This window comes from Chiloscyllium plagiosum, chromosome 26, assembly GCF_004010195.1.
Source record: "Chiloscyllium plagiosum isolate BGI_BamShark_2017 chromosome 26, ASM401019v2, whole genome shotgun sequence".
In the NCBI taxonomy this organism is placed as follows: domain Eukaryota; kingdom Metazoa; phylum Chordata; class Chondrichthyes; order Orectolobiformes; family Hemiscylliidae; genus Chiloscyllium; species Chiloscyllium plagiosum.
The window spans coordinates 16,450,980-16,478,807 of record NC_057735.1 but is presented as its reverse complement, the minus strand read 5'-3'; the positions used below and the strand labels follow the sequence as shown (position 1 = coordinate 16,478,807).

Here is a 27,828-nt window from a genome sequence, read left to right as displayed (position 1 = left end):
CTGCACATTGATCATGCAAGTTTGGTCTGAATCACTTTCCTCTAATTTAAAACTTTCATCTCCTTATAGCTCCTTTATCTATTTCTGTGTAATGTGCCTTGAGACACATTTGTGCATTGTTAGTGCTATATAATTGCAAGTTGTTTTAATACTCATTGCAATAATCTTCCAGAAGAGCAATACTAAATCTTCATTGATATCTTGAATCGCATAATTGGCCGATAGATAAGAGTGATTTTATTATGTCAGGTCTCATGGCTATTAGAACTTCGAACAAAAATGTAAAAACCTGTAGAATATTCACAACAGAACCACATGAGGAAGAAATTACAGTTTTTAAAAAAAGTTCTGTGTTGAGTAAAGTGAAGGATAACAACAGGGAGTGGGCATATTATCAAATTTTTGGCATTCTGAGTTGGTTGCTGGTTTAGGCTTTGCATGTTTGATTTCCTTTCCAATGGTTATACTGAATCATAGATGGTCATTCTATAATAGGAATTTTCTATCTCCATAAAACTAAGATTGTATGTTGTCTTTTCTTCTTGCTGCAGATTTGAGATTGGATTGGGGTGTATTGAATTTGATTTAGGATTCCTGCAGCAATGATGAATCATTTTATTTAACAAATATAAACTAGAATAGCTTTTGCCCTGTCAGGCATACTTAATGAAAATGATTTGTTTTCTTCTCTTTCCAACATCCACCCCCACCCAACCTCAAATAGATACTGGCTTCGGAACAATTTATGTTTCAGATGATCGGGGAATAGTATATTCCAAATCTCTCTCAAGGCATTTGTACACGACAACAGGAGGCGAGACAGATTTTACAAATGTCACTTCATTGCGTGGAGTATATGTTACCAGTGTACTTGCTGAAGGTAAGTATACAAGTTTGAATTTCTTAAAGTTGTATCTGTTTTAGAAAAACATTTTGATTAATACTTAGAATTTGTAGAATTGAAAACAGTAAATTATATTTTTGGTATTTATCAGAACAGGTAGTTCTGGGATTACACACATTTTGGCAGCACGATTTGGCTATAATGTTGCTGAAGAATTTGGGAACAGTGTTTTGGAGAATGCTTACCTCGGTTGGCAATAGTGATTTCAGGGATGATTTGTTTGCTTCATTATGTGCACACCGAAATCTCTGCGTCGTTCTGCGCATGTGCTGGTGTTCTTGCTGTTTGCACATGCACAATGTCAGTACTGGTCTCCATGCTGTTCTGTGCACGTATAGAAGATTCTGCGTAGTTCTGTGCGTGCGCAATGTGAGCTCTGGTCTTCATGCTGTCCTGTGCGTGCGCTGGTGTCAGCTGCCGAAGAACAGCTTTCTGTGAGAGTAACTGGATAGAGAACAGCTTTCTTACATTTTTAAAAATGTATTGTGTTCAATTTACTTTTGTTTTGTTTGTAAATATGGTTTCAACCTTCATTCAGGCTGTGCTATACTTTCTGTTAGACTTTTGGGTGATTTTTGAGCAATCGTGAGTGATATATTTTGCTGGTCTGCCCCTAACCCAACTTGTCCCATAGGCCCCATTATTTTCATTAGGTGATTTTATTTTGAGAGGTTTCGCTGGAACGCAACTATGGCTTTAGGAGAACTACCTGTATTGCATTTCTAAAATGGTATTCCATTACTGTGCAAAACCATGTTGCATCTGAATAACAATTATGAAGCTATAGCCAAAGAACTTTGTTTACACATATGGCAAAGAAGTAAAAGGCTCTTTAAATAAATATCATTTTGTGTTGAAGATATTTAAGTGTAGCTTCTGATTAGATTAATTTCTTTGATATGGTACAGGTTTGGGTATTTGTATGGAATAGCTTAGTGTTGTTCTGTGGCCAATCTTGTATTTACCAGTTATGTTGAGAACTTAATTTGAATGCTTGGAGGGCATATACAACGTTTGTAAACACAGTGGTTCAGTTGGTAGCACTGCTACCTCACAGCACCAGGGTCCTAGGTTCGATTCCAGCCTCGGGTGACTGTGTGGAGTTTGCACATTCTCCCTGTGTCTACGTGAGTTTCCTCTGGGTGCTCCGGTTTCCTCCCACAGTCCAAAGATGTGCAGGTCAGGTGAATTGGCCATGCTAAATTGCTAATAGTGTTAGGTGCATTTGTAAGAGGGAAATGGGTCTGGGAGGGTCGGTGTGGACTTGTTGGGCTGAATGGCTTGTTTCCACACTGTAGGGAATCTAATCTAATTAATCTAAACAGTGGTTCTTATGGATACTTCCTTAATAGGAATGGATGTCACCTTCTAGTCACCACCAGCACACGTATGCACACTAGTCTGAACTACTTTCGTTTCTTCTGTGATTTAACAAATTGTGGCTCATTGGCTAAAGTAAGCATTTCGAATTTGTTGTGTGGTTGGTCAAGAGCCAGAAAATGCCGTTGAGTTTATATAAATGAGAATTTTGCTGTTGGTCAGAGGTTCTGATTCAGTTAGGAATTTATTGGTATTGCTGGAATTTGCCGCTAACCTAATTTAGTTCTCAGAAGTTCACAGGAAAGCTTACCCTATTTATATTTAACAGCATGTTTTAATATTTTTTAGATGGTTCTGTTCAGTCTGTTATTACATTTGACAGAGGAGGGGAGTGGCAGCCCTTAAGGAAACCAGAGAATAGTGATTGTGATTCTACTGCTAAAAATAAAGATGAGGTGAGTAGAAGATGTGTTGATGTAACTCAAATATTTTGACATTCTGCTAAAGTTATCACTGTGTACAGCAATTGCGGTTTCGAAAGTTATTTCGATTTGAATGGAACTTCTGACTGGATTCAAATGAATGCCATTTGCACATAAGATAGTTAATACCACTGTGGTGCTAAAATTCCTCTCAATCAGGATGTAGGTTTGCTCGATGAGCTGGAAGGCTCATTTTCAGACGTTTCATCACCATACAAGGTAACATATTCAGTGAGCCTCTGAAAAGAATATTGCAGTCACACTGAAAGATATGTAGTTGAGCGTTTTTGTGTTATGTGCACCTGAAGCCATTTTGAATCAATTTGAAAATGATAGTTTAGCAGAAACCCAAGTTTGATTTAGTTACCGTTCACTTGGCATGAAAATAACTTTTATCAGGCTTGCTTTTTAAGATTTAATATTTTTCTATAGTGAACAAGCAATTTATGTTAAGTTGTTACAGCTTCTGAGCCTTGTGTATTTAATGTTGGAATCCAAGCCATGGAGTTAGTGACAGTAAAGATATTTTATAGTAATTTCATTGCAATGAATTTTGTCAAAAATATTACTTTTTTCTGTGTAACTTGACTATTTGAGAAATTAGCTAAATTGCTTAGCATTTCCTTTTTTGTGCGTTTTATATTCTGTCTGCTCAAATCCCTACTCTTTTGGGCTTTTAGTACTTTGTACTAGTCTGATGACACTGAACATTCTGGTTTTCTGCCATAATTGGAAAAAAACAACACATACTACTGAAGTTTTTGAAGTTTTTTATCTTGTACTCATCAGGAGAAATATCAGAGTTCAAACAACCACAATAATTTATTATATGAAGGATAAAAAGGGTGGTGATTGCTTGAGGCCTTGCTACTGCGAAGTAGAAACATTACATGTTTCTGGATAATTAATTGCATTTGCATGTATGCCATTTCTAGCATATAATAACTGAACCACAGTACAAGCTCAACCGTTCAGATCTACACGTGTCGACACAGTGTAAGTGTTATGTAGGATTTCTGCCCTCTGCAGATGTACTTTGGCTCTAGATGTTCTTTCACCTCAAGACGAGAGTCATTATAATTGCGTGGCTGGGAAATGGTTTCATTGACTTTGGCAGGCAGGATAGAGGAGCTGAATATTATTTAAATGGAGAAGGACTGCAGAAAGCTACAGGATACTGGAATTTGGGAGTTCTAGTATCCAAGCATCCAAGTTCAGGTAATAGGGAAGGCAAAATATATGTTGGCCTTATTTCAAAGCAAATGGAGTATTAAAAGAGGCAAGTATTGCTAAAACAACAAGGTACTAATTAGATCACATTTGGAGGACTGAACAGTTTTTATCCCATTATTTAAGGAAATATATACTGGCTTTGGAGGCAGTCACTAGAAGGTAATTAAGTTAATCCCGAGTATGGAGGGATTATCCAATAAGGAGAAAGTCAAAGTCTAACAATATAAGGTTGTGGTCCAGCAGGTTTATTTGAAATCACAAGCTTTCGGGGCTCTGCTCCTTTGGGTGAAATGGAAGGAACCGCGCAGACACAGAATATATAGGTGAAAAAATAATGGCAAAATAATTCCCTGTAATTGAGTGTCAGCAGGTAAGTATAAATAATGAGTTGGAGTATCAACAGGCTGAATACCCAGTCATTACAGATGATCAAAAGTATCAAACAGTGTGAATAAAATGTCAAAGCTGAATAACAAGTGAAGGGATGCCCTGTGAAGTGATAATTAAGGGAGAGAGATAATTACGAGTAATCAAAAGTAAAATAAACTGAGTGGGTATTAAACTGAGTGGGTATTAAGAGTGTGCGTGTGCTGTTCCTTCCATTTCACCTGAAAAAGGAGAAGCACTCTGAAAGCTTCTGATTTCAAATAAACCTGTTGGACTATAACCTGGTGTTGTGTGAATTCTGATTTTGTTCACGCCGGTCCAACACTTTTAAGGAGAGGCTGAGGAGGTTGGGCCTGTAGTCATTGGAGTTTAGAAGAATGAGAGGTGAGTGTATTGCAACATTTAATTTTCTTAGGGGAACTGACAGGGTAGATGGGGAAAGATTAGGACCAGAAGAGACAGTCTCAGACTAAGGGGGCACCCGGTTAGGATAACACTGGTTGAGCAGCCTACATCTACTCCTAGGAGAAAGTGAGGACCACAGATGCTGGTGATCCAGAGTCAAGAGTGTGTTGCTGGGAAAGCAAAGCAGGTCAGGCAGCATCCAAGGAGTAGGAGAATCGACATTTCGGTCGTAAGCCCTTCACCAGGAATGATCAGCCACGGCCCACAAGCCTCATTCCTGATCTGACCTGCTGTGCTTTCCCAGCAATACACATTCTCCATCTACTCCTACATATTATACTCTTTTAGATGGATGCAGTAAGCCTCTTGGGTTTACTGTAACATAGTGTAGATCAAGGTAGTGGAGCTACCAACTTGGGAAAAAAAAGGCAAACATTTAAAAATGGCTTTGAAATCATTTTTAAAATTGTAACATTTTGGAAGAACCCTCCACTAACCCCAAGGGCAACATCACAATAGAGGATCAGGAGTCTGATTTTTGTGTATCTGATATTTTGTCCATCTTGAGTATTTCTTTCATAATTGGAATGAACTTTTCCATCTATGCTTCCAGATTAATTTTTAATATTTTTTATATAGTGTTGATTCACCTTGACTTCAGTTTCTCTAGAGACAGGGTGGTTAAAAAGGCTTTTGGCACACTTGCAATTATTGGTCAGTGCATTGAGTATAGGAATTGGGAAGTCATGTTGAGGGTGTACAGAACATTGGTGCGCCTCCTCTGGAATATTGTGTCCAGTTCTATTTGTCCAGTTATGGAAAGGATATAATTAAGTAGGAGAGAGTTCAGAAGAGATTTGCCAGGGTTTTGCTGGATATAGAAGGCTCAAGTTATCAGAAGAGGCTGGAACTTTTTTTCACTGGATCATGGGAGGTTGAGAGACAACCTTACAGAAGTTTATAAAATAATGAATGCTATAAATGGTGTTTAATGATGATTATCTTTTCACTAGAATAGGGGGTTTCAAGATTAGGAAGCGCATTTTTAAGGTGAGAGGAGAAAGATTTAAAAAAAGACGTGAGGGGTAATTTTTTTTATACAGGGTGGTGCATGTGTGGAATGATCTTCCAGTTGAAGTGGTGATGTGGATGTAATTACAATGTTTGAAAGACATTTGGAGAAGTACATGAATTGGAAAGGTTTGGAGAGGTATGGGCCAGGAGCAGATAGATGGGACTAGTTTAGTTTGGGATTATGTTCAGCATGGACTGGATGGACCAAGCCTTAACTCTTACTGTTTGTCCATTTTTTTCACAATACTGTAAGTTATTGTTTTAGATGCACCAATTGTTCACTTACTACTAGCTGCAAGGTGGTGGATAGCATGATGTGAGTTTTTGAAGCAGTTTCTCAGGATTTTCAGGCTGCATTCAATCTAGGTGATGTCTTGCTTTACACACAGCCACAACTATGCTTTCACCTTTTACCCTGGTTTACATACTATTTATGACACAATATTCTGTTGATCTAAGGAGTCTGTCTCATTTTGTCAAGAGTATATCTGGTAGGGGTGAAGTATGTTAACGGGTTGGAGTATTACCTTTTAGACATTAGCACAAATCCATTGAGAGATTAAAATCTTAGGTCTCCTTCCCTGCTGCACAGTCAGAATGCAATGGACATTTACACGTATGATACCTTGTGCCTAATTTGGTGTTGGAGAGCTAAATGGGCAGCACTACTAATCTAGTATTACGGAAGGTGAATTGGATATATTATGGCGTAGGTGAATTGCTAACTTTGTATTTTTAAAGTAACACTTCTAACAAATTCTGAGAAAATGACTTGCTTTGAAAATATCTAGGAGTATTGATTTATTAAATAGCAACAAAAAACTTTCTCACATGATAGAAATTTCTTAGTGTCGATACACCAAGCAGCATGCAACTTCTTTAATAAGAGTTTGACCTTGTCTCTGGATTTGAAAAGAATTAAGAACATTTAGTACACCACACACTGTGTTTTAGTTGGAAATTAACAGAGAAAAACTTGAGTCCAACTGAATGTCCATATTCACTATCATATATATAGTTGAATGTGTCATTTAAGATGTTCAAAACCCAATAATATATGAAAGCTAGTGTATTATATAAAAGAATTTAACTGGATTAGAATTAATTGAATGCATTTAGAACTTCATGTTAGCCACATGGTGGTGTGCCACCAGGAAAAGTCCCAGCCTTGTAATGAGATTCACTGTATACAATCCAATTTGATTATTTTGAGATGTATGTTGAATGTTCCAAATTTTCCAGTGCTGAGTATATTTAATAAATTAGTAGATGATGCTATCTTGAAGTATTTTTGTTGAACTTATGTATTCTGTTTTGCTGTCCCCTCAATGTTAAACATTTTTTCTTTATAGGCAGCTTAAGTCTAACAACTTGATTCATTGTTGAGTCGTTCTAATTCTGTGTGTCTGAATTTCCACAGTGTAGTCTGCATATCCATGCATCGTACAGCATCTCTCAGAAACTGAATGTACCAATGCTGCCGCTCTCTGAACCAAACGCAGTTGGCCTAATCATAGCACACGGTATTGAGATATTTTGTTATGTTCTGTTAGTTATTTTATAGCTTCATTGTTTCCTGGACAAAAATACAGTAGGGCTGCTTATGTTCTCTGTTAAGTGCTGCCAAATCCTTGAATACTTCGTACTTGAAATCTTTCTAAAAGAACAGGAGCAATTAATATGCATTTGTTCATTTTACTTTTATTATGGAATTTGTTTTTATAAGCATGCTGAATTTGACTGTTTAGAGTTTTATGGTTTGCTCTTTACTCCAGCAGGTTTGATGCTGTTTACAAAATGTGAATAGTGTAGATAAATTGAGGAAGATTAACAAAATATTGTTGTAGGAGGAATAGCATCTTGCTGAACCTTTTTCAGTGAGTTAATACATAGTTGTGCTAAACTGATGAGTGCCATCCATTGACTTTCTCGGAAAGTGATTAAGTTTAATTAGAATTTTCTCTTTTGAAAAGACAGTTGATGTTGGGAATGTAAAGTATGCTTTGTTAGCATTTGGAGAGGGAAAGTTCAGCTAACTTTTCTTTGAGTATAAATTTTCAAAATACTGCTCTAAATGTCTTGAATCCTATTGCTGACACAATTTTAGGAATGCTACCATTATGTAACTGGAATGTGGTAGCTATTTCATTAATTGCTGAAACAAAATTCATATCGTTTAGAACAAAAATGCTCAATATACTCTAGTATTTTGTGTACTTTTTTTTACAGTTATTCAAAGTTAGTTCCAGCAAAGTGACACTGCAAGTGCTCAATTATCCTAACTATTTGAGCTTTTGTTTTAGAGAAATAGCAATTGTTCAGCCTCAAAATTTATTCTACATTTGTTACTTTAGTGTCATGTTTTTCTCTCCTTTCTAGGCAGTGTTGGGGATGCAATTTCTGTAATGATGCCTGACGTGTATGTGTCTGATGATGGTGGATATTCCTGGTTTAAAGCTTTGAAAGGACCCCATCACTATACTATTCTGGACTCTGGGGGCTTGATAGTTGCAGTTGAACACAATGAGTATAACAGTGTCAATACAATAAAGTGAGTATTGTGCAGTAACAAACACTTCTGATCATGTTTTTTGTATCTGCATGCTGTAAGTTTGTTTTATTGTGGCATGAATTTGAACACTTAATTTAATTTGTTTGTATAATATGATTTTATTTAGACCAATTAAGCAAGTCTCTTGCAAACTTATGACCAAATAACCCCAGCTACCTGCTTTTTCAGCATTTCTGGATTTATTCTGCAACTTTTTAAAGACTTGAATCAAAACATTTGCACTTTTTTCTTGGTACTTTTGATATTTGAACAGCTCAAATAGAGGGCCATTTATCAAAATTAACATGGGCAAATCTCTCTTGTAATTTTGAAGATGTTAAATTGATATTGTTTGGTTTTGATTTGTTTTGTTATGAGAGCACTATTGATTATGCAGCAGAATAATGACAATTTTCCAATCTCCGGAAAAGAGGAAGCACTTAATTATATTCATTTTTTGATTAAATGTCTTTATTTTGATTCCTAGGTTCTCTATTGATGAAGGCCAGTGCTGGTATTCTTATAAATTCATTGAAAAACCCATTGTATTTACTGGCCTTGCCTCAGAACCAGGAGCCAAATCAATGAATGTCAGTATCTGGGGATATGTGGACCTCATAATTACACAGCACTGGATATCTGTCACCATCGATTTTGAGGAACTCCTCACAAGGGACTGTGAGTTCAGATTTAATTGGATTGAGAATTCGTAAATTTAGAAGAATTAAACACAGTCAAATTTATACCAAACCTAAAGTCATTTATCTTAAAACCTTCGTGGTTTTCAAATCCTTCACAATTTGAATTAATTTGCAGCTATATTAGCTAACATATTGCTTTGGAGAGTGCTGGAGTTGATTGGTTATAATAGATTTCTGACGGTGTTTGGTACAACGATCTAGTGATGAATGGATTTCACTGGAGAAAAGTAACTTGAACTACTGATACAGGTTGATAGTGTTCCTGTGAGCCTTGCAATTTTACTGTTAAGAAAATAGAGTCATAGAAAAGTAGAGCACGGAAATAGACCCTTCGGTCCAACTTGTCCATGCCGACAGATATCCTAACCTAATCTAGTCCCATTTGCCAGCACTTAGCCCATATCCGTCCAAACCCTTCCTATTCATATACCCATCCAAATGCCTCTTAAATGCTGTAATTGTACCAGCCTCCACCACTTCCTCTGGCAGCTCATTGTATATACGCATCACCCTCCGTGTGAAAGAGTTGCCCCTTAGGTTTAGGGTGAGAGGGGAAAGATATAAAAAGGACCTCTGCCCTCTAGTTCTGGACTCCCCCAACCCAAGGAATTTGTCTATTTATCCGATCCATGTCCCTCATGATTTTATAAACCTCTATAAGGTCACCCCTCAGCCTCCGACGCTCCAGGGAAAACAGCCCCAGCCTATTCAGTCTCTCCCAATAGCTCAAATCCTCCAACCCTAACAACGTCCTTTTGTAAATCTTTTCTGAACCCTTTCAGGTTTCACAACATTCTTCTGATAGAAGGGAGACCACAACTGCACACAATATTCCAAAAGTGGCTTAACCAATGTCCTGTACAGCTGCAACATGAACTCCTATACATTCCAACTCCTACACTCAGTGCTCTGACCAATAAAGGAAAGCACACCAAACGCCTTTGTCACTATCCTATTTATCTGTGGCTCCACTTTCAAGGAGCTATGAACCTGCACTCCAAGGTCTCTTTGCTCAGCAACACTCCCTAGGACCTTACCATTAAGTGCACAAGTCCTGCTCAACACCTCACATTTATCTAAATTAACTTCTTCTCAGTCCATTGGCCCACTTGATAAGATCCCATTGTACTCTGAGGTAACCTCCTTCACTGTCCAACACACCTCTAATTTTGGTGTCGTCTGCAAACTTACTAACTGTACCTCCTAAGTTCACATCTAAATCATTTATATTAATGATGAAAAGTAGTGAACTCCGCACCGATCTTTGTGGCATTCCACTTGTCACAGGCCTCCATTTTGAAAAGCAACCCTCCACCACCACCCTCTGTCTTCTATCTTTGAGCCTGTATCCCGTGAGATTTAACCTTACTAACCAGTCTCCCGTGAGGAACCTTGTCGAATTCCTTACTGAAGTCCATATAGATCACGTCTACTGCTCTGCCCTCATCAGTCCTCTTTGTTACTTCTTCAAAAACTTAATAAAGTTTGTGAGACATGATTTGCCATGCACAAAGCCATGTTGATTGTCCCTAATCAGTCCTTGCCTTTCCAAAGACATGTACATCCTGTCCCTCAGGATTTCCTCAAACAACTTGCCCACATCTGATGTCAGGCTCAATGATCTATAGTTCCCTAGCTTTTCCTTACCACCTTAATTAAATAGTGGCACCACGTTAGCCAACCTCCAGTCTTCTGGCACTTCACCTGTGACTATTGATGTTACAAATATCTCAGCAAGGGGTCTTGGAACTTGAAATATAACTTGTAGAATAACTTGTATAGCCATGGAATGTCAGCAACCAGTCCTTTACCCAGCCATACACCCTTCTTCAACTCATTCAGCTCTTAATATGTTGATATTACAGAATTCCTATTGGTTGAATTGTACCTTTTAATCATTATCCTCAGCACTACACCATGTCCTTGGACCCCCTTCAAATTGATTGATTGTTTCTTGGACCCTGTTTAAACCAATAAACCTGCAGCTTCTTAAACCTCTTACATCTACAATCCCTTAACTAATTTACATTCCCTAACTCTCCTTTACTTCATGTGCCCTCCACCACAAGGTTTTTACCTTGTATGTGCATGAGTTCACTCTTCAACACTTGATTCTCTTTTGGTTATTTATCTTTGGTCACTTAAACTATTTCCTTGACTTTGTTCCCTTTGCAAATCTGTCACTGCCTCACATTAATGTCACCTTCTGACACACACTCCATCGCTTATGTCCAAATTAGAATTTACAGTTAGCGAGTCTTGAAGATTTGTAGCTCAGGTTGAGGTTCTGGATGTAGGTTTGCTCGCTGAGCTGAAAGGTTCATTTTCAGATGTTTTGTCACCATACTAGGTAACATCTTCAGTGACCTTCTGGATGAAGCACTGGTTGTATAGCCCACCTTCTATTTAGGTGTTTGAGTTTTCTTGGGTTGGTGATGTCATTTCCAGTGGTGGTATCATTTCCTGTTCTTTTTCTCAGGGGGGTGATAAATGGGATCTCGGTCAATGTGTTTGTGGATAGAGTTCTGGTTGGAATGCAATGCTTCTAGGAATTCTCATGTGTCTCTCTGTTTGTCTTGTCCTAGGATGGATGTGTTGTCCCAGTCGAAGTGGTGTCCTTCCTCATTCGTATCTAAGGATACTAGTGAGAGTGGGTTGTGTCATTTTGTGGCTAGTTGATGTTCATGTATCCTGGTGGCTAGTTCTCTGGTGGAGGAAGTGAGGAAAGTGTGTTCAGCAGGCTAAGATAAAAGGTAGGGAGGAGGGACTTGGGGGTGAGGAAAGTGTGTCCAGCAGGCTAAGATAAAAGGTAGGGAGGAGGGACTTGGGGGTGAGGAAAGTGTGTCCAACAGGCTAAGATAAACAGGCTAGTTCTCTGCCTGTTTGTCCAATGTAGTGTTTGTTACAGTTCTTGCACGGTATTTTGTAAATGACATTAGTTTTGCTTGTTGACTGTATAGGATCTTTCAAGTTCGTTAGCTGCTGTTTTGATGTGTTGGTGGGTTTGTGGGCTCAGAAATAACTGCCAGACTACTCAGGTCTGAGTAGTCTGGCAGTTATTTCTGAGTTATTTTTCACGTAGGGGAGAGTGGATGTCCAGAAACTCTAACCACACTCCTCTACATCAAAGACATCTCTGAAATGACTGCCAGACTACTCAGACCTCTTGGCATCATGGTAGCCCACAAACCCACTAACACAGCAGCTAATGAACTTGAAAGACCCCATACAAACAAAAAGCAAAACTAATGTCTTTTACAAAATACCTTGCAAGAACTGAAACAATCATTATATTGGACAAACGGGCAGAATACTAGCCACCAGGATACATGAACATCAACTAGCCATAAAAAGACATGACCCACTCTCTCTAGTATCCTTAGATACGAATGGGGAAGGACACCACTTCAACTGGGACAACACATCCACCCTTGGCCAAGCCAAACAGAGACACACATGAGAATTCCTAGAAGCATGGCATTCCAACCAGAACTCTATTGACAAACACATTGACTTGGATCCCATTTACCATCCCCTGAGAAAAAGAACAGAAAATGACATCACCACTGGAAATGACACCACCAACCCAAGGAAACCCAAACACCTAAATCGAAGGCAGGCTGTATCACCAGTACTTTATCCAGAGACTCACTGAAGATGTTACCTAGTATGGTGACGAAACAACTGAAAATGAACCTTCCAGCTCAGCGAGCAAACCTACATCCAGCGAATTTACAATCTTCTGATATGATACTGGACTAGTTATCAATTGCTAATGCTAGCTGTGCCATATTGTACAGTTTTCTTCTTTGCTTTTCTGAACCCAAAGTGCATGTTGAACCCAAATCATTTGTCTTCCTTGCCATTTATTTAAAAATTCTCAAACCCGGATTCCTCTTGTGTTTGTGAATTGTCCAGTGATGTTCGAAATCAACATAGTGTATGTTGTTGCAATGAAGAGATTAGAAGTTGGAATGGATGTATTTTCTATCTGTGTGTACGCTTACACTTTTAAAAACAAACTTCAGTTTTCAATTTTAATTTTTAAAAATTATTTTTATGCAACTAAATGAAACTAATTCAGTTTGGAGAAATCTATCACTATCTCACATGGTAGCGTGGAGCTCAATAACGTTGATTTTCATTTGAAAAAACAAATTTGCATTAATTGGCACAATGTCATGACTTGCCGAGAATGCTTTGAGCCAGTGGATTGTGTTTTGGAAGCAAATACCGTGGACAAAAGCCCTTACAATAAAGTAACAGATTAGTTAATTTGTCTTAGGTTGGGGAATGATTGAGGGTTTGATGCTTGATTGTTTCTAAAATTCTTATGTGCAGAAAAAGGCCATTCAGCCTATTGAGACTGCATTGACCCTCCAAAAAGTGAGATGAGGCATTGAGAAATAGCACTGTAGGCAATTAAGCACTGAAGTGTTAGTCTAAATCATGCTTCAGTTCTATAATGGGATTTGTACTGACAATTGCTCAACCTTCCATTCTGTAATAAAGGGGAGCAAGCAAATGCTTTTGTTTTTCTTATTAAAAAAACTCTTTAAGAAGAGAAATATGTAATTTTTAAAAATCCTGTTTTCCTCAGGTTCTGATGACGATTATATCCAGTGGCTTGCCCATTCAAGTAATGTTAATGATCCTAATGATGGCTGTATGTTGGGTTACAAGGAGAAGTTTCGGCGTTTAAGAAAATCTTCCGTCTGTCGAAATGGACATGACTATATTGTGAATAAACAGCCCAATGTCTGTCAGTGTACTCTGGATGATTATTTGTGGTATGTAATTTCTATTTACCCAATGATTTGTGATGAACATCTGTTAATCCAGTTTGGTTACCTTGCTTTGAAACATGTAGGCTTTGTCAGATTAAGGAAATACAGAACAGGAAGAGTGCATCAGGCAGATCCTAGATCATAGTTTGCTTTGCTTGGTGATGAACTTTCTGTAGATCCTCTGAATATTGATTCGTAACTTGTAATTGTTTTCAAAATCTAACTTAATTCAATTAATGTGATGGTCATAAAGAATGGATGTTGTAATCATGTGCTGTTTCTAATTGAAAGTTTCATTGTGTCTACTTAGGGCTTAATTTTGGTAATTAAAATAACATGCCTGACTGAATTGTTTGATTGATTGTTAATTGTTGTGTTGGTTTCAAGCGGTAGAGAAGAAAGGAAGGATAATTACTTTTTGAAGTGAGAACTGATTTCCAGGCTATATTGTGAGAACAACATCAATTTATGAAATTGGCTGGCGATGGCTTTAAATATACAATCTCTCCCCGTCAGTGATTTTGGATACTATCGAGAAGAAAACAGCTCGGAATGTGTGGAGCAGGCAGATCTGCAAGGCCATGATCTGGAGTTTTGCTTACAAGGAAGGAAAGAAATTTTGCAGACGAATGGGTAATGAATTGTTACATTTAAAATTGAAGAGAAGTTTTGACTCTAAGTCTGTTAGCATGATATAACTGACTCTCACTTCAAACTGTGGCATTTAAAAATTCATATTCAACAGTAAATACAAATCAACCTCTATTTTCATGTGAGTTGCAATCACATGCATTCTCATGCTAATCAGAACTTTTACAACTGGATTTAGATTTGTAAGGAGAGATGACCATCATACATGATATTGAGCAAGATTTCTTTTCCATCAACTTTCTGTGCTGTGTCATTTGTTGCTGCAGTATTATTTTTAAGGGCTTTTGTCAGATATCCCTGGTGGTTTTTGTATGTGGCATAGTGTCTTTTAATAGAACCTGACTGTGCTTATTGAACACACTTGACATTTGTGGACTGTGTCCCTAACTGAAAGCATCTAAAATAAATAGAGGAAGTAGGGGAACAAATTACTATTGTTACCAGCTTTCATTGTAGGGATGAACTTATTCCATCCACCAGTTTAAAAAATCATATAACACTAGGTTATAGTCCAACAGGTTTATTTGGAAGTACTAGCTTTCGGGGGCTGCTCCTTCATCAGGTAACTGTGGAGCAGGATCATAAGACACAGAATTGAAAGCAAAAGATTACGGTGTCACACAACTGAAACAATGTACTGAACAAATCTAGATTGCTGTTAAGTCAGTCTGTCTTTTAGAGTGGATTGCAGGTTTCGGTTCATTAATATGTAAATCCTAGAACTACTTTTACGTCTCATCGAGATAACTTAAGGTTTTATTTTTTAAAAAGTGACATCTCGGTCAGACAATGCATAAAGGTATGTGGTTAGAGATTGTCTGTACCCAGTCTTGAGTCAGACTGGTGCTATTTCCAAAATAGGAATTTATAAAATGTTACATGCTTTGACTGCCTGCAAATTGTGCACTTTTTGACCAAATATTATGTATGTTCAAATATAATTCTGCAAATACAAATTCATCTCATAGACTTGTGTGTGCACATGAGAATGTGTTTGCATGTGTGCATGATTGATAAAGTGTGTGTGTGCATGATGGAGTATAAGCCTGTGAGAGTGTGGGGGATGTATGTGTGTGTTTGACGAAGGGTCTACATGAGTGTGAGAGTATGTAAGAGTGTGTGGGTGTAGTGGGGTCACCTGTAGTGTGACATGAACCCAAGGTCCCAGTTGTGGCCATCTTCATGGGTTCCGAGCTTGGCTATCAGCCTCTGCTCAGCCACTCTGCGTTGTTGCATATCCTGAAGTCTGCCTTGGAGGATGGTGACCCGAAGATCCGAGGTCTGATGTCCCTGACCACTGAAGTATTCCCTGACTGGGAGGGCGCATCCTGTCTGGTGATTGTTGTGCCATGAGGATGGCTTTAGCTGGAATCTTGGGTTCATGTCACACTACAGGCAACCCCACTACACTATGCACTGTCTCTCATGCGCACATACTCTTACATATTCATGCAGACCCTCTCTCACACACACATTCATACCCATGCACATACCCTCTCACAGGCTTATACTCCATCACACCCACACACACTTTACCCAGCTTTCACACCCACAAACACACTCTCTCATGTGCACACGCACTCACGCATACACTCACTCTCAGACTCTTTCTCATGCGCACACAAATGCGTCTATGCGGTGAATTTGTATTTACAGAATTATAATTGCAGATACGTTCTAATTTGCTCAAAAATGGGTCATCTGCAGGCAGTCAATGTATCTAATATTTTGTAAATTCAACTTTGGAAATAAAACCAGTCTGACTCAAGATTTGGATTCAGACAGACACTGACCTTACACCTTTTAATGCATTGTCTGAGCTGAGATGTCATCTTTTCTAATAAAACCTTAAGTTGTATTGAATTGAATTTATTATCACATGTACCGAGGCACAGTGAAAAGCTTCGTCATGCGAGCAATATGACAAAAACCAAAACACTGGTACAGGTGAATGCTAAGAGTTTGAGTCCATTCAGTACTCTAAAAACAGTAGGGTAGAAACTGTTTCGAACTGGCTGGTGCGTGTTCAGGCTTCTGTACCTTCTCCCCGATGGTAGAGGTTGTAGAAAAGCATTGCTGGGGTGGGATGGGTCTTTGAGAATGCTGGCGGCCTTTCCTTGACAGCGGGCCTGGTAGATGGATTCTTTGGATGGGAGGTTGGCCTTTGTGATTGTCCGGGCCGAGTTCACCACTGTGTAACTGTCTCCGATCTTGAATGGTACAGTTGCCATACCTGGTAGTGATACATCCAGACAGAATGCTCTCGATGATGCACCTATAGAAGTTGACAAAGGTATTTGCTGTCATGCCAAGTTTTCTCAGCTGCCTGAGGAAGAAAAGATGTTGTTGGGCCTTTTGTACTTAGTGTGTCCACATGAAAGCTTATTGTTGATGACCACTCCCAGGAGCTTGACACTCTCCACTCGTTCCACCTCTGTGCTGTTGTAGGGGAGCATGAGTAACATGAAAGTCAATAATGATTTCCTTGGTTTTGCTGGCATTGAGAGCTAGGTTGTTTTCAGAGCACCATTTTTCCAGGTCTTCCACCTCCCATTTGTAGTCTGTTTCGTCGCCATCTGAGATTTGACCGACTATGGTGGTATCATCAGTGAACTTGTAAATGGCATAGTCTGGTATTTGGTGTCGCAGTCGTGGGTATACAATGAGTACAGTTGGGAGCTGAGTACGCACCCCTGGGGGGCTCCAGTGTTGAGTGTTAGTGAGGATGAAATATTGTCCCAATCTTCACTGATTGTGGCTGGTCGGTCAGGAAACTGAGGATGCTGTTGCAGAGAGTGGGGCTTAGTCTGAGATCACTAAATTTAGTAATCAATCTCGAAGGGATAATAGTATTGAAGGCTAAACTGTAGTCAATGAGTAGGATTCTTAGGTAGGTGTTCTTGGTGTCAAGATGTTCTAGGGAGGAGTGAAGGGCAAGTGATATGGCATCTGACGTGGATCTGTTGGTCCGATAGGCAAATTGGAGTGGGTCAAGAGTAGTGGGAGGCTGGAGTTGATTAATGCCATGACCAGCCTTTCAAAGCACTTCATGACCACCGAAGTTAGGGGCACTGGGTGGTAGTCATTGCGACATGCTGCATGAGCCTCCTTAGGCACAAGGATGATGTTGGTCCTCTTGAAACAGACAGAGACAGTGGCCTGCTGCAGGGAGAAGTTGAAGATGTCCGAGATGGCCTCTACAAGTTTATCTGTGCATGCTCGAGTGCATGGCCTGGTACTCTGTCCGGTCCATTGCTTTCCTTGGATTCACACGAAGGAAAACTGATCTGACCTCTGATGCAGTGACTGTTGGGATAGCAACAGCGAACAAGTTACCTCGAAGGTGACTTAAAAGTAGTTCTGGGATTTACATATTAATGAAGTGAAACCTGCAACCCATTCTAAAAGATGGAAGACTTAACAGCAATCTAGGTTTGTTCAATATATCACTGTATGACACTAATCTTTTGCTATAAATTCTGTGTCTTATGATCGTATACTTCACAACCATCTGTTGACGGAGCAATGCTCTCAAAGTTAATGCTTCCAAATAAACCTGTTGGACTATAACCTGGTGTGTGTGATTTTTAACTTTGTCCACCCCCAGTCCAACACCTGCTGCTCCACATCATGGCATCCACCAGGTTGCACACAGACCTCAGTTTTCTAACTTACGATCAGTACGCTTAACGACAAATTAAGTACTCGCTGTAGAACTCAGCCTTGCTGTAGAAGTGTTTTTTAGACAACCACTTGTAACAGGAGCTGTGAAAAGGTCCCACCCTAAAGAGTTTGGTTCTTAATTTTTCCTTGATTGTGCAGCAATGACTTTAATTAATCTCTGATTTGGGAATGGTAGTTAATAGCAATTTAATATGAATATGTATATAGCAAATGCAAGTAATTTGGAAGCATTTTACAGTAGCGGTTGCATTTATTCAAATAGAAATTTGAAAAAAACCAAAGTACTTCCAACATGTAAAATACTATAGAAATTGGAAATTAGAAATAAATACATAAAATGCAAAATAACTCAGCAATCTGACAGCACCTGTGGGGACAGAAAACAGTTAACATTTTGGCTCGGTTACCTTTTTCATCAGCACTCAAAGGTGGAAAATAGTTTTGAGCAAGGAAAAGTGAAGTGGTGAGAAAATGAACCACAGTGAAATTGCATTCTAAATGTGAGAGATTAAATGACTGTATTTGTTCTTTTTCACACTTACATTGTTTACATTTCTAACTTTTCCCTGTTCCATGTAAGGTCATCCATTATATTTTGAGAGCTTCACATCCAATCATGAGTAATTTAACTTCTAAGTTCCTAGAAAACATGCAATCTCTTCTTTTAGGCAGATTGACTAGGGACCGAAACTTGTGTATTTTTATTTTCAAAATGGCATTTACTTCCAGTTTTACAGGAAAATGTGCTATTCTGTCCTTTGATATTTGAGTGGATTGAAGATTATCTTTTCCCCTTGGTGTTCTATATGCATGCTATTTAAATTTTTAAAATGCTAGTTTTTTTTACAATTGATATATTATCAGATTTGTAACCAACTCGTCATTTCTTAGATACCGAAAAATTCCGGGAGATAAGTGTTATGGAGGGGTGCAAGTAAATCGTTTGGTGAAAGACATGAGTAAAAAATGTGTCAGTAACTTGCTGGCACCTGCAGAACTGGTACGTTTCTGAATAGCTGTTAAGCTATGAAACAACTATAGTGTGAATTCTTGGTCAAAGTGTGCATAAGAACAATTGGTTTATTTTGTACAAACATCACCAAAAGTATATGCAAAACTGCAGGTCTGATCTTGTCAATGTGAAATTACATTAATTAGGAAACTGCAGGTTTTTTTTAGTTCATGGGATGCAGACATTACTGGTAAGACTATCATTTTAATGTCCATTGGTTGGCTGCTTTCCAGGATGGTACTGCAGTATAAGATATGACAATAAGAGGGACAGCTTAAAATAGTCAAGCAAAATCTGGCGATGAGAAACTAAGCCAGTCAGCATGTGCACAGTTACAGCTTAAAATTTGTCTGGGAGAGTGTTGGGTTAATTAAAGGTGAGATTTAATGGAATGAGAAAGTTCAAAGCCCAAATGAGATGACTGCACATTGAAATTTGTCCTGAAATACTATGTTGTGCAATGATAATATTTCTCTGTTAACATTGCTTATCTCATGAGACTGTTTTCAAGTCCTTGCTTTGTCACTTATTGTACTTTTCTCAAAATTTTTAAGTTCAGATTGTATTTAGAATTTAAAATGCTTCATTTGTTTCAGTCTGATTCCCGCAGAACCAGCTCTGTGCCAATTATTGCCACTGTCATAGTATTATTACTGATGCTGTTAATCCTTGGAGTGATCTTCATCAAGAAATATGTGTGTGGTGGAAGGTAAGTGATTTAGTCCTGAGGAATGTAGATATTACGAGCAAACAAAACTACAAATACTGGCGAAACTCAGCATGTCTGGCAGTGTTTGCAGAGAGAAAGCTGTTAACATTTCAAGTCCAGTGACCCTTTGTCAGATGGCTCTAGTCCAGTTGATAGCCAATTTTTACATAGAGAATGTATTTTTAATTAAAAATACTGACACAACAGGTGTAATTTAGTTTTGATGTGCAGTTTCCCCACTCTATATGGCCCTTGTGCAGTAGCCATGTCCCTACCTGTGAGTCAGGAGACCCAGGTTCAAGTCCCACCTGCTCAAGTGGTGAGTAATAACACCTCTGAACAGGATGATTAGGAAATATCCTCACTTTATGCTACTGGCACAAGCCACACCTGCTGAACATGCACAAGAAATTCAGAATGTAATGCATATGACCGTGTCTGCAAAGTTAGAAAATTACCTTGTATGTATTTATGGCAAGTTATCCCAAACTCTGAAGGACTTTCTATTGGTGTACATATTGCAATAACTACCAACACCTATGGTTAGTGGTGTTTTGAGTTTTCGTATTTGATATTGCAATGTGATTTTATTTGATTGGTACTAAGCATCATTAGTGGCAGTCTCCAAGGAAACTGATGTGCAAATTACCTAGAACAATTCAGTGTCTTGGGACCAGCATGGTTGTTTCTTCCTCTTGCCTGAGAAATTGAAGGGAAGAGACCATTTTAGTTTCAAAGTGGCAATGTCATTTACATTTCTTGTAATACAAACATTTAAACGGAGCACTTATACAAAGCTTGAAAAAAATGTCCTCAAGTACTAATGCTAACAACATATTCCAGATAACCTAGCCATGGGACCTTACAAGATTCTTAAAATGCAACAGCTGCTGTTTATTTGCATATCTCTCAAGCTACAAATGCTGGCACATTGAAGTGGCCGATAAGTGTTCAGTTAGAACAGTAAGGTTACAACATGAAAGTAGTGGGGGTATTCAAATTCAGGACTGAGGGGAAATAAATATAAATGCAAATCAATTGAGCTACAACTCCAGCTTGATCTCTGTAGTCATCTTGAGATTATATAGGGCTGATTTCATGGAACTTACTTAAATTGACTGGCAAATCATTAAATAACTAATGTAGCCTTTCTATTTACTGGACTGAAATTATTGACATCTTTCTATACACGCTTTGAGTTTGGTAGTTTAGTAAATATTAAACTAAATCTGCAGTAGGTGAGAGTTAGAAGCGCACACGAGGTGGGCTCTGCTCAGCCTTGTCTTGACTAATTTCCCACGTGTTATAAAAAATATCAGCACAAATACTGTATTTTGAACTAAGGACATACAATCTGAACATGCAGATTGAAAGAACAAATGAGCAGGGGGGTCTGTACATTATTTCGCTCTTACCCAAATGCTGCTAAAACATGTAATTCAGAATTTTTTCATTTTTACCATTCTCAATGTAAAATGATTTATTTAGGCTGGAGCAGGTTTATGTGAAACTGTCAAACCTTGCATAAAAAGAGCGTGTGTTTGTTAAACCTGCCAGCTGTAATCTCTTAAAATTGTTTTTAAACAATCCTTTTAGATTCTTGGTACATCGGTACTCAGTGCTACAACAGCATGCAGAATCTACTACAGCAGATGAACTGGACACTGCTGCGGTCACTAATAAACCAGAATACCATGATGACTCTGATGAGGTATATGTTGTACACTCTTTTCCTTCTAAATACCGTAGAAAAGTTAATAATTTGTCTTTGCATGCACTTGGTTCCATTGATAGCACTCTTGTTTCTGAGTTAAAGGTCAAGACTGGATAAACCCCTTAAGAATTTGAGTATCTGAACTATACTGGTACTTCATTGTAGCTTTGTCGGGTGTCTGTTGAACGAGAGCTATACCTAGGCTGTTCAGGTGGATGTTTAGACAGCTTAAGGAACTATTTGGAAAGCAGGGCACTGTATCAAAGTTTGCGCCAATTTTTAAATGGCAGCAATGTATTCAAGTTGCCTTCTGTTTGCCTGCAAAAGGCTGACTGTAAGAGAAATTCATTTGTAAAGTGCTATTGGGCATCCTAAGGCCCTCAGAAGAGTTTTAGAAAATCCAATCTATTATATAGAAATAATCTGTCGCACCTACTTAAAAGAAAAAAGATCTACGTGCACTTAATGTCTGCAAAACCTTGAATCCTTTTACCAGTTTTGTGTATTTGTTTTTCTGATGATGTGTGTCTATTATAAATTCTTTTGTCCATACTATTATATCCCATGATCTGGTTACTTGCTGGTCTGAAACAATAGATTAGAATTGAAATTTAATTTCAAGTATACTCTTACTTTAAAAATACAGTAAAAAGTTTTATAGTTTGGCCTAGTATGGCACCTATAGTAATCAAAGATGATTTTTAAGAGTTAAATTAAGACCAGGTTCATCACAGTTCAGATAATGGGAAGGGAATAATAGAAAATCCTGAAGATGTAGATGGGACAAGAACACCACACTGGGCTGCTGGAATACTGGACCAGAAGCCTGTGCTGAAGAAGACAGCCATGCTGGCCCAAGACCACCTATGGGTCAGCTGGAATACCTGGGAGACTAAGACTAAGGAGATTTCCACACAGGACAAGACCTCAATACTGGGATGAGACCATCATGCCGGGCCAAAATATGAATTGTTTCTTTTTGACTGTACAATTTTTGATTTGATTTAATTTAATTTTCAGAAATATGTTTCACAATATTTCTGCATTTTGATGCTAAATTGACAAAATGAGTCCAATGTGCTACTGAGAACTAACAACCTGTTCCATACACTGAAACATCCAATAATTATTGATTTTTATAATTGACATCTCACTTCAGGTAGTGTGTTATGAAAATGCTTTTTGTTTGAGGAACCATACCTGAAGCATAGTGGACAGTATTTTATTTGAACAATCAGCAGTGATTCCATTTTTGTTAAATTTAAAAAAGAGGAGTGGTGTCTCTTCTAACTGTTCAAATAAACTATTTTTATTGACCCAGCTCTCTCAGTTTTAAGAAAAGAGCTAGTTCAATAAAAGATCTTTATTTTTGAAAGACGTTTGTTGGACTCCCGTGGCTTTAAGCTGATGCTTGGGCTTGTTTACTGGAAATCACTTGCCTAGGTTTATGGCTGTCAGGAGTTTTGTTTTGATATTCCATAAAGTTCAGTTGGGCTACTGCCCCCTGAGGCGGAGAAGCCAGCCAGACGGTAGCTTTTCTGTGAAAACCATTTTGGAGAGTTTGTTGTGAGAACTGAGTTTTTGTCACTTCCTGAAGGAACTGCATCTGCAGGTGTTCCAGTGACAACTACCTGTATTCAGTGACACTTGTCTGTGATAGATCATCAATTGAAACCTATCTTGAACATTTGACATACGTAAAATATATTATTGGCTGTATTGTTAACTGGGTCATGCATTTTAAATTTGTAACCAGTGGAGTGGTGGGACGAGAGTGACATTGCACTCTAGCTTCAGTTGTAACAAAACAGTTAGCATTTTTGCATAGGGCTACAAATTGTAGCATATAAAGATTTGTCATCAGTCACCACTTTTTAACCCAGTATATTCTATTCCTGTCAGAATAGTTCTAATAAAAGCTTTATTAACCTATTTTTCTCTGATATAATTTATTTACTATAATTTTTTGAATGAATTTATAGTGTCCCAAAATGAAATTTGGATGGAATTTTGTAAATGGACAATAAAATGCAAGCTGCAGGAGGGTGCATTCTGTTCTAACTTTTTGGTTTCTGTTGAGGAATCAAATTTATAATCGGGGTCCAGAAATGTAACCTATTTTGTCTATTAAGTCCAAAGTTAGGAGTGGAGTAATAAACTTACAAATGTTTACATAAAGTGAGCTTTGTTTCTGTATGTAACTATATATGGTTTGTGGTAGAGAATTTTGAATGGGTTTCAACATTTCATAGTATGAAATTACTAGTGCGTCTGTAGCAGAATGCAATCTATTAATGGTTGTCATCTGATTATGAAATAATTACTTCACATTTTGGACATTTCCTTCATGAGTAAGGATGAAGTTTATTTGTTGATGTAAGGTTCTGTAGAATACATATGAAATATTAGTTATATTAATTTTTGTGAAGGTGATATCTTATACACCTGAAATCAGAATGCACTCTTTTTCAGTGTTGCTTCCTGAAATCAAAGTTAATTAGATTTAGTGATTTGAAATTGTTCATATGTGCCCTTCCCCTATTGTATGGAAATGATATGTAAAATTCAACTTCCCAGAATCAATATTTTGCATTGAAACCCAAATTTTCTTTTTGTCTCAGGATCTTCTGGAATAGACGTTGTTTGTTATTTTTGAAGAATATTTTGGAGATACAAGATGCTGTTCTTGCCAAATAAACAGCACTATAGTATTTCGAGATGCTGTTGCCTCCATCTGATTTGCTGTCAAGTACCTGTACTCTGATTTTACAGCATCATGCAAAGGCATTATGACATTTTTACAAATATGATACATCTAGAGCTACAATCACAACTTTCTCACAAGTGAGACTGCTCCTCGCATATTGGAATTGTTTTTGAAGACTTGATATATGGAGGAGGGGTAAACTAGAGGACAATGAATTGTTAACAATCAGATGTGTGTTTAAAATTGGGAAAATAGTGGTTTTGGAGGAGGACTAACCTAATTTGCAGAACTACATTTTTAAAATCTGCTCCTGGACGCATCACTCCAAGCTTTCATGGATTTTTTTGTACGATTTTACATTCTTCAACTTTCTGTATTACCTAGCATCTCTTTTATTTCTCACCAAGACTGACTTGTGTCAAACTTAAATGTAAGCAGTAAATTCTTAAAGTCATGCAAATATTGCATATTTTTTAAAAAAAAAAGCCACTAAAAACAAAATCCCTGATAATGTGCGTCAATAAAATCTGGTTGTCAATTTATAGAAGCTGACATTTATTGTAACGCTTTTTCCAAAAGGTCTTTCATATTATGTGACTTCTTTAATGGCTTCCAGAATAATTTCCCTTGTGTAACAATTTTAGTATCAGACTCCTGAATTAGGAAAGTTAAGTCTTTTCAGTGTTGTCCTACCAAGAACTCTCATTTATACATCTCTATGTACTTGATATATATGAAAGCTATTAGAGATACACTGATGAAACCCTCCAGTATTTTATTAAATAAGAGATTTACTGTTTCTTAGAAGTTAATTTAATGATTGAAAGTTTTATGCCTCACCGCAAGTATAAATGAGGGTTTTTCACATTTAGAATATCAGTATCTTGATTGATTATCAAGTAATTTAATTTTATTAAATTAAAAATTAATGCTTGTGCACTGACTTGTTGCACTTCTGCTTTCATTGCTGGTGTGAAAGAACAGTAGGTGTATAAACTAAATACAATGCATGGATTATAGAAGTAACTTAAAATTACAACAGGTATGTACCCAGATATGTTTAATGCGTAATTTGTTCCATCTAATATTCTACCTTTCTTCTATATGGTAATCTGGGAAATAATTTGAAACCATCGCATCATGTACTTCTAAAGTATTTTTTTAATAGAAAAGTTATCTGCTTTCAGAAATAGCAAGTTTACTGTCGTATAAACTGAATTCAGGTGGTGAATACCTATTTCACTGTTATGACTAGGTTGTTAATTTATTTGCTTTGAATTCTTTGTTCATTTTATATTTAGTCTTTAGAATTGGAAAGCATTATAACATGTTTATATGCAATATATTTTCTTTGCATAAAAGTGCGTTGTGCTACTCCTTTCTATCTTAGTTGAGAAAAGTGATGTGATGTAGGACTTTGGACTTTTTGTAGTTTCAGAAATTGGTTTCTGTGGTTTCAGAAATTGTTGACTTACCTGTCAGCACATGTTCCAAATTATATCATCATCTGTCTATATGTGACTTAAAGGATTCAGTGAGATATTCCATTCATAAGACTTAGCACTTTTTAGAAGCATTGTATGTTCTCAGATCATGATTCTTAAAATTACTGTGGAGTTCACAATTAGTTCATTACAGTTCAATATTCAAGTGGGTATGCACACATTGAGGGTTGTATAAACTTGATATCTTTACATATATTTTGGTAAGATATTTAAATTTCCACTTGATCTGTTGTGGTTTACTTAAATAATTTTGGTTTTTATTTCATCTTGTTTATGGTTCTGAAAAGCCTAAAATGGCTAATTCTATGATTAGCTGTGTTTGAAGAATTTCCAATATGATAAAACATACACATTTTCAAATTGTTTTCTAATCAATCTGAGTAACCACCATAAACCAGAAATAAATGATTATACTTTATATTTCAAGAAATCTTGATCAAGCTGCATTCTACAATCTGTATGATGAGTTTGATTTGATATTTGCAGTTGCACATATAGTCAAGTTAAACAATTGAAGTTTTAGCTAATAAATTGGCTATTCAGCTCCATGTCTACAATGGGTTTTTGTTAAGTATCCCAAATGAATCCCACTGCTATATTTCACAGCCTTGTATCTTATTTCAATATTTATCCAATTTTCTGTTAAGTGCTCAGATTTTAATGAATTTATAGCCACAACATAACACTAATAGGGAGATGCAACAGAAGTTTGTGTTGCTGAATCTTTGGATAGCACAGATCTAATACTGATCTGTGAAACAACTGGGTGGGTTTGTTATGACAAGCTGCATCTCAGTAGCATTCTTTCATATAAATACTTGTAAAGCTGCTTGCTTTATACTTGATTTCCTTCCTATTTGGGAAACTTTTTACTGCTTTAGAAACCACTATCTTTCTTATGATTTTCATTGCATATATCTATAAAGCTGTGACAGTATAGAAATATCTTGCATATTTTTGAGTGGGAATAATTTTTAAACCTGAACCATATGTTCTGAAGATCTGTGGTGGCCAGTCATCTCTAGAAGTATAAAGTGAGGTGGTGATAGATTGTCATTAGCTAAGATGAACACACTCTTGCACTCATTCTACTCTTAATACAGCTAATACCACCCTTCAGTCTTGCACTTGTTGCAAAACTCATTGCTGTTTTCACTGTTTTTCTATTTTGGTTGTGTTGAAAACGCAGATGAACATACATTCTCTGTCATCACTTAAGAACATTAGGAGTAATGTGATAAAGACCAGATAATCTGTTTTTATAATGTTCACATGAGTGATAGCTATTGGCCAGGACACTGAGAATAACTTGCCTACAGGAGTTATCCAACATATTCCTTTGAATTTTTAAAGATGTTAGTCAATAAAATAAATGATGTGTTTCTTGAACGAAATTGATTGTTTTGTCCCCTTTCAAATCAGTCCATGCATATTTTGAATTAAACTGGTTGTTTGTTGATTACATTTCAAATTTCTGTAATGCTAATGGAAAAGGTTTGTGGAAAGCAACATTATATTTCAACAATTGATTATTAATTGTAATATATAGTTTTAATACATCAGTGTGAACTGTACTTCAAATATACTATTATGATTTGATTTTTGTCAATTTTAATAAGACCTAATTAGGAGGTTTTCAAAAGCTAATAGAAAGCAATATTAAGAACATTGTTGAATTATTGCTTTACTATATGAATGCTTGTGTATTTTCAGTGATTTAAAGCTAAAGCATTTTGTTTTCTAATTTGTGAATAAACTCACCTGGATCTTAGCTACTTAAAGTATTCATTTTTCTTGCATATCAATTCAGAATGACTTTGACCAAGATTGTTATTTTCATGAATACTTAAGTTTGTGTACTTTTGGAAGATCTTTGTTTTGAAACTTAAAATTGGCACCCTAATGTTAATCTTAATATTTTTGTAACACAAATGTCTAAATAATATTTGTAGAATTGCTGTTATGGAAGGAAAATATATCACATTTTTAAAAATCACACAAA

At 37.1% G+C, this 27,828-nt stretch overlaps 1 protein-coding gene across 1 annotated transcript in view; it reads left to right on the top strand.

Annotated features, from left to right (window-relative positions):
- LOC122563138 (sortilin-like) overlaps positions 1–27,597 on the top strand; it is a 79,743-nt gene extending 52,146 nt beyond the window's left edge. Inside the window, exons 10-20 of the mRNA XM_043716597.1 lie at positions 725–880; positions 2,573–2,679; positions 7,226–7,328; positions 8,185–8,356; positions 8,844–9,034; positions 13,658–13,847; positions 14,361–14,477; positions 19,071–19,179; positions 19,788–19,900; positions 21,497–21,611; positions 24,236–27,597. Of these exons, the coding sequence (XP_043572532.1) occupies positions 725–880; positions 2,573–2,679; positions 7,226–7,328; positions 8,185–8,356; positions 8,844–9,034; positions 13,658–13,847; positions 14,361–14,477; positions 19,071–19,179; positions 19,788–19,900; positions 21,497–21,611; positions 24,236–24,250 (1,388 nt within the window). The 3' untranslated portion in view covers positions 24,251–27,597. The remainder of the gene's footprint in view (positions 1–724; positions 881–2,572; positions 2,680–7,225; positions 7,329–8,184; positions 8,357–8,843; positions 9,035–13,657; positions 13,848–14,360; positions 14,478–19,070; positions 19,180–19,787; positions 19,901–21,496; positions 21,612–24,235) is intronic.
- The last annotated feature ends 231 nt before the right edge of the window (positions 27,598–27,828 follow it).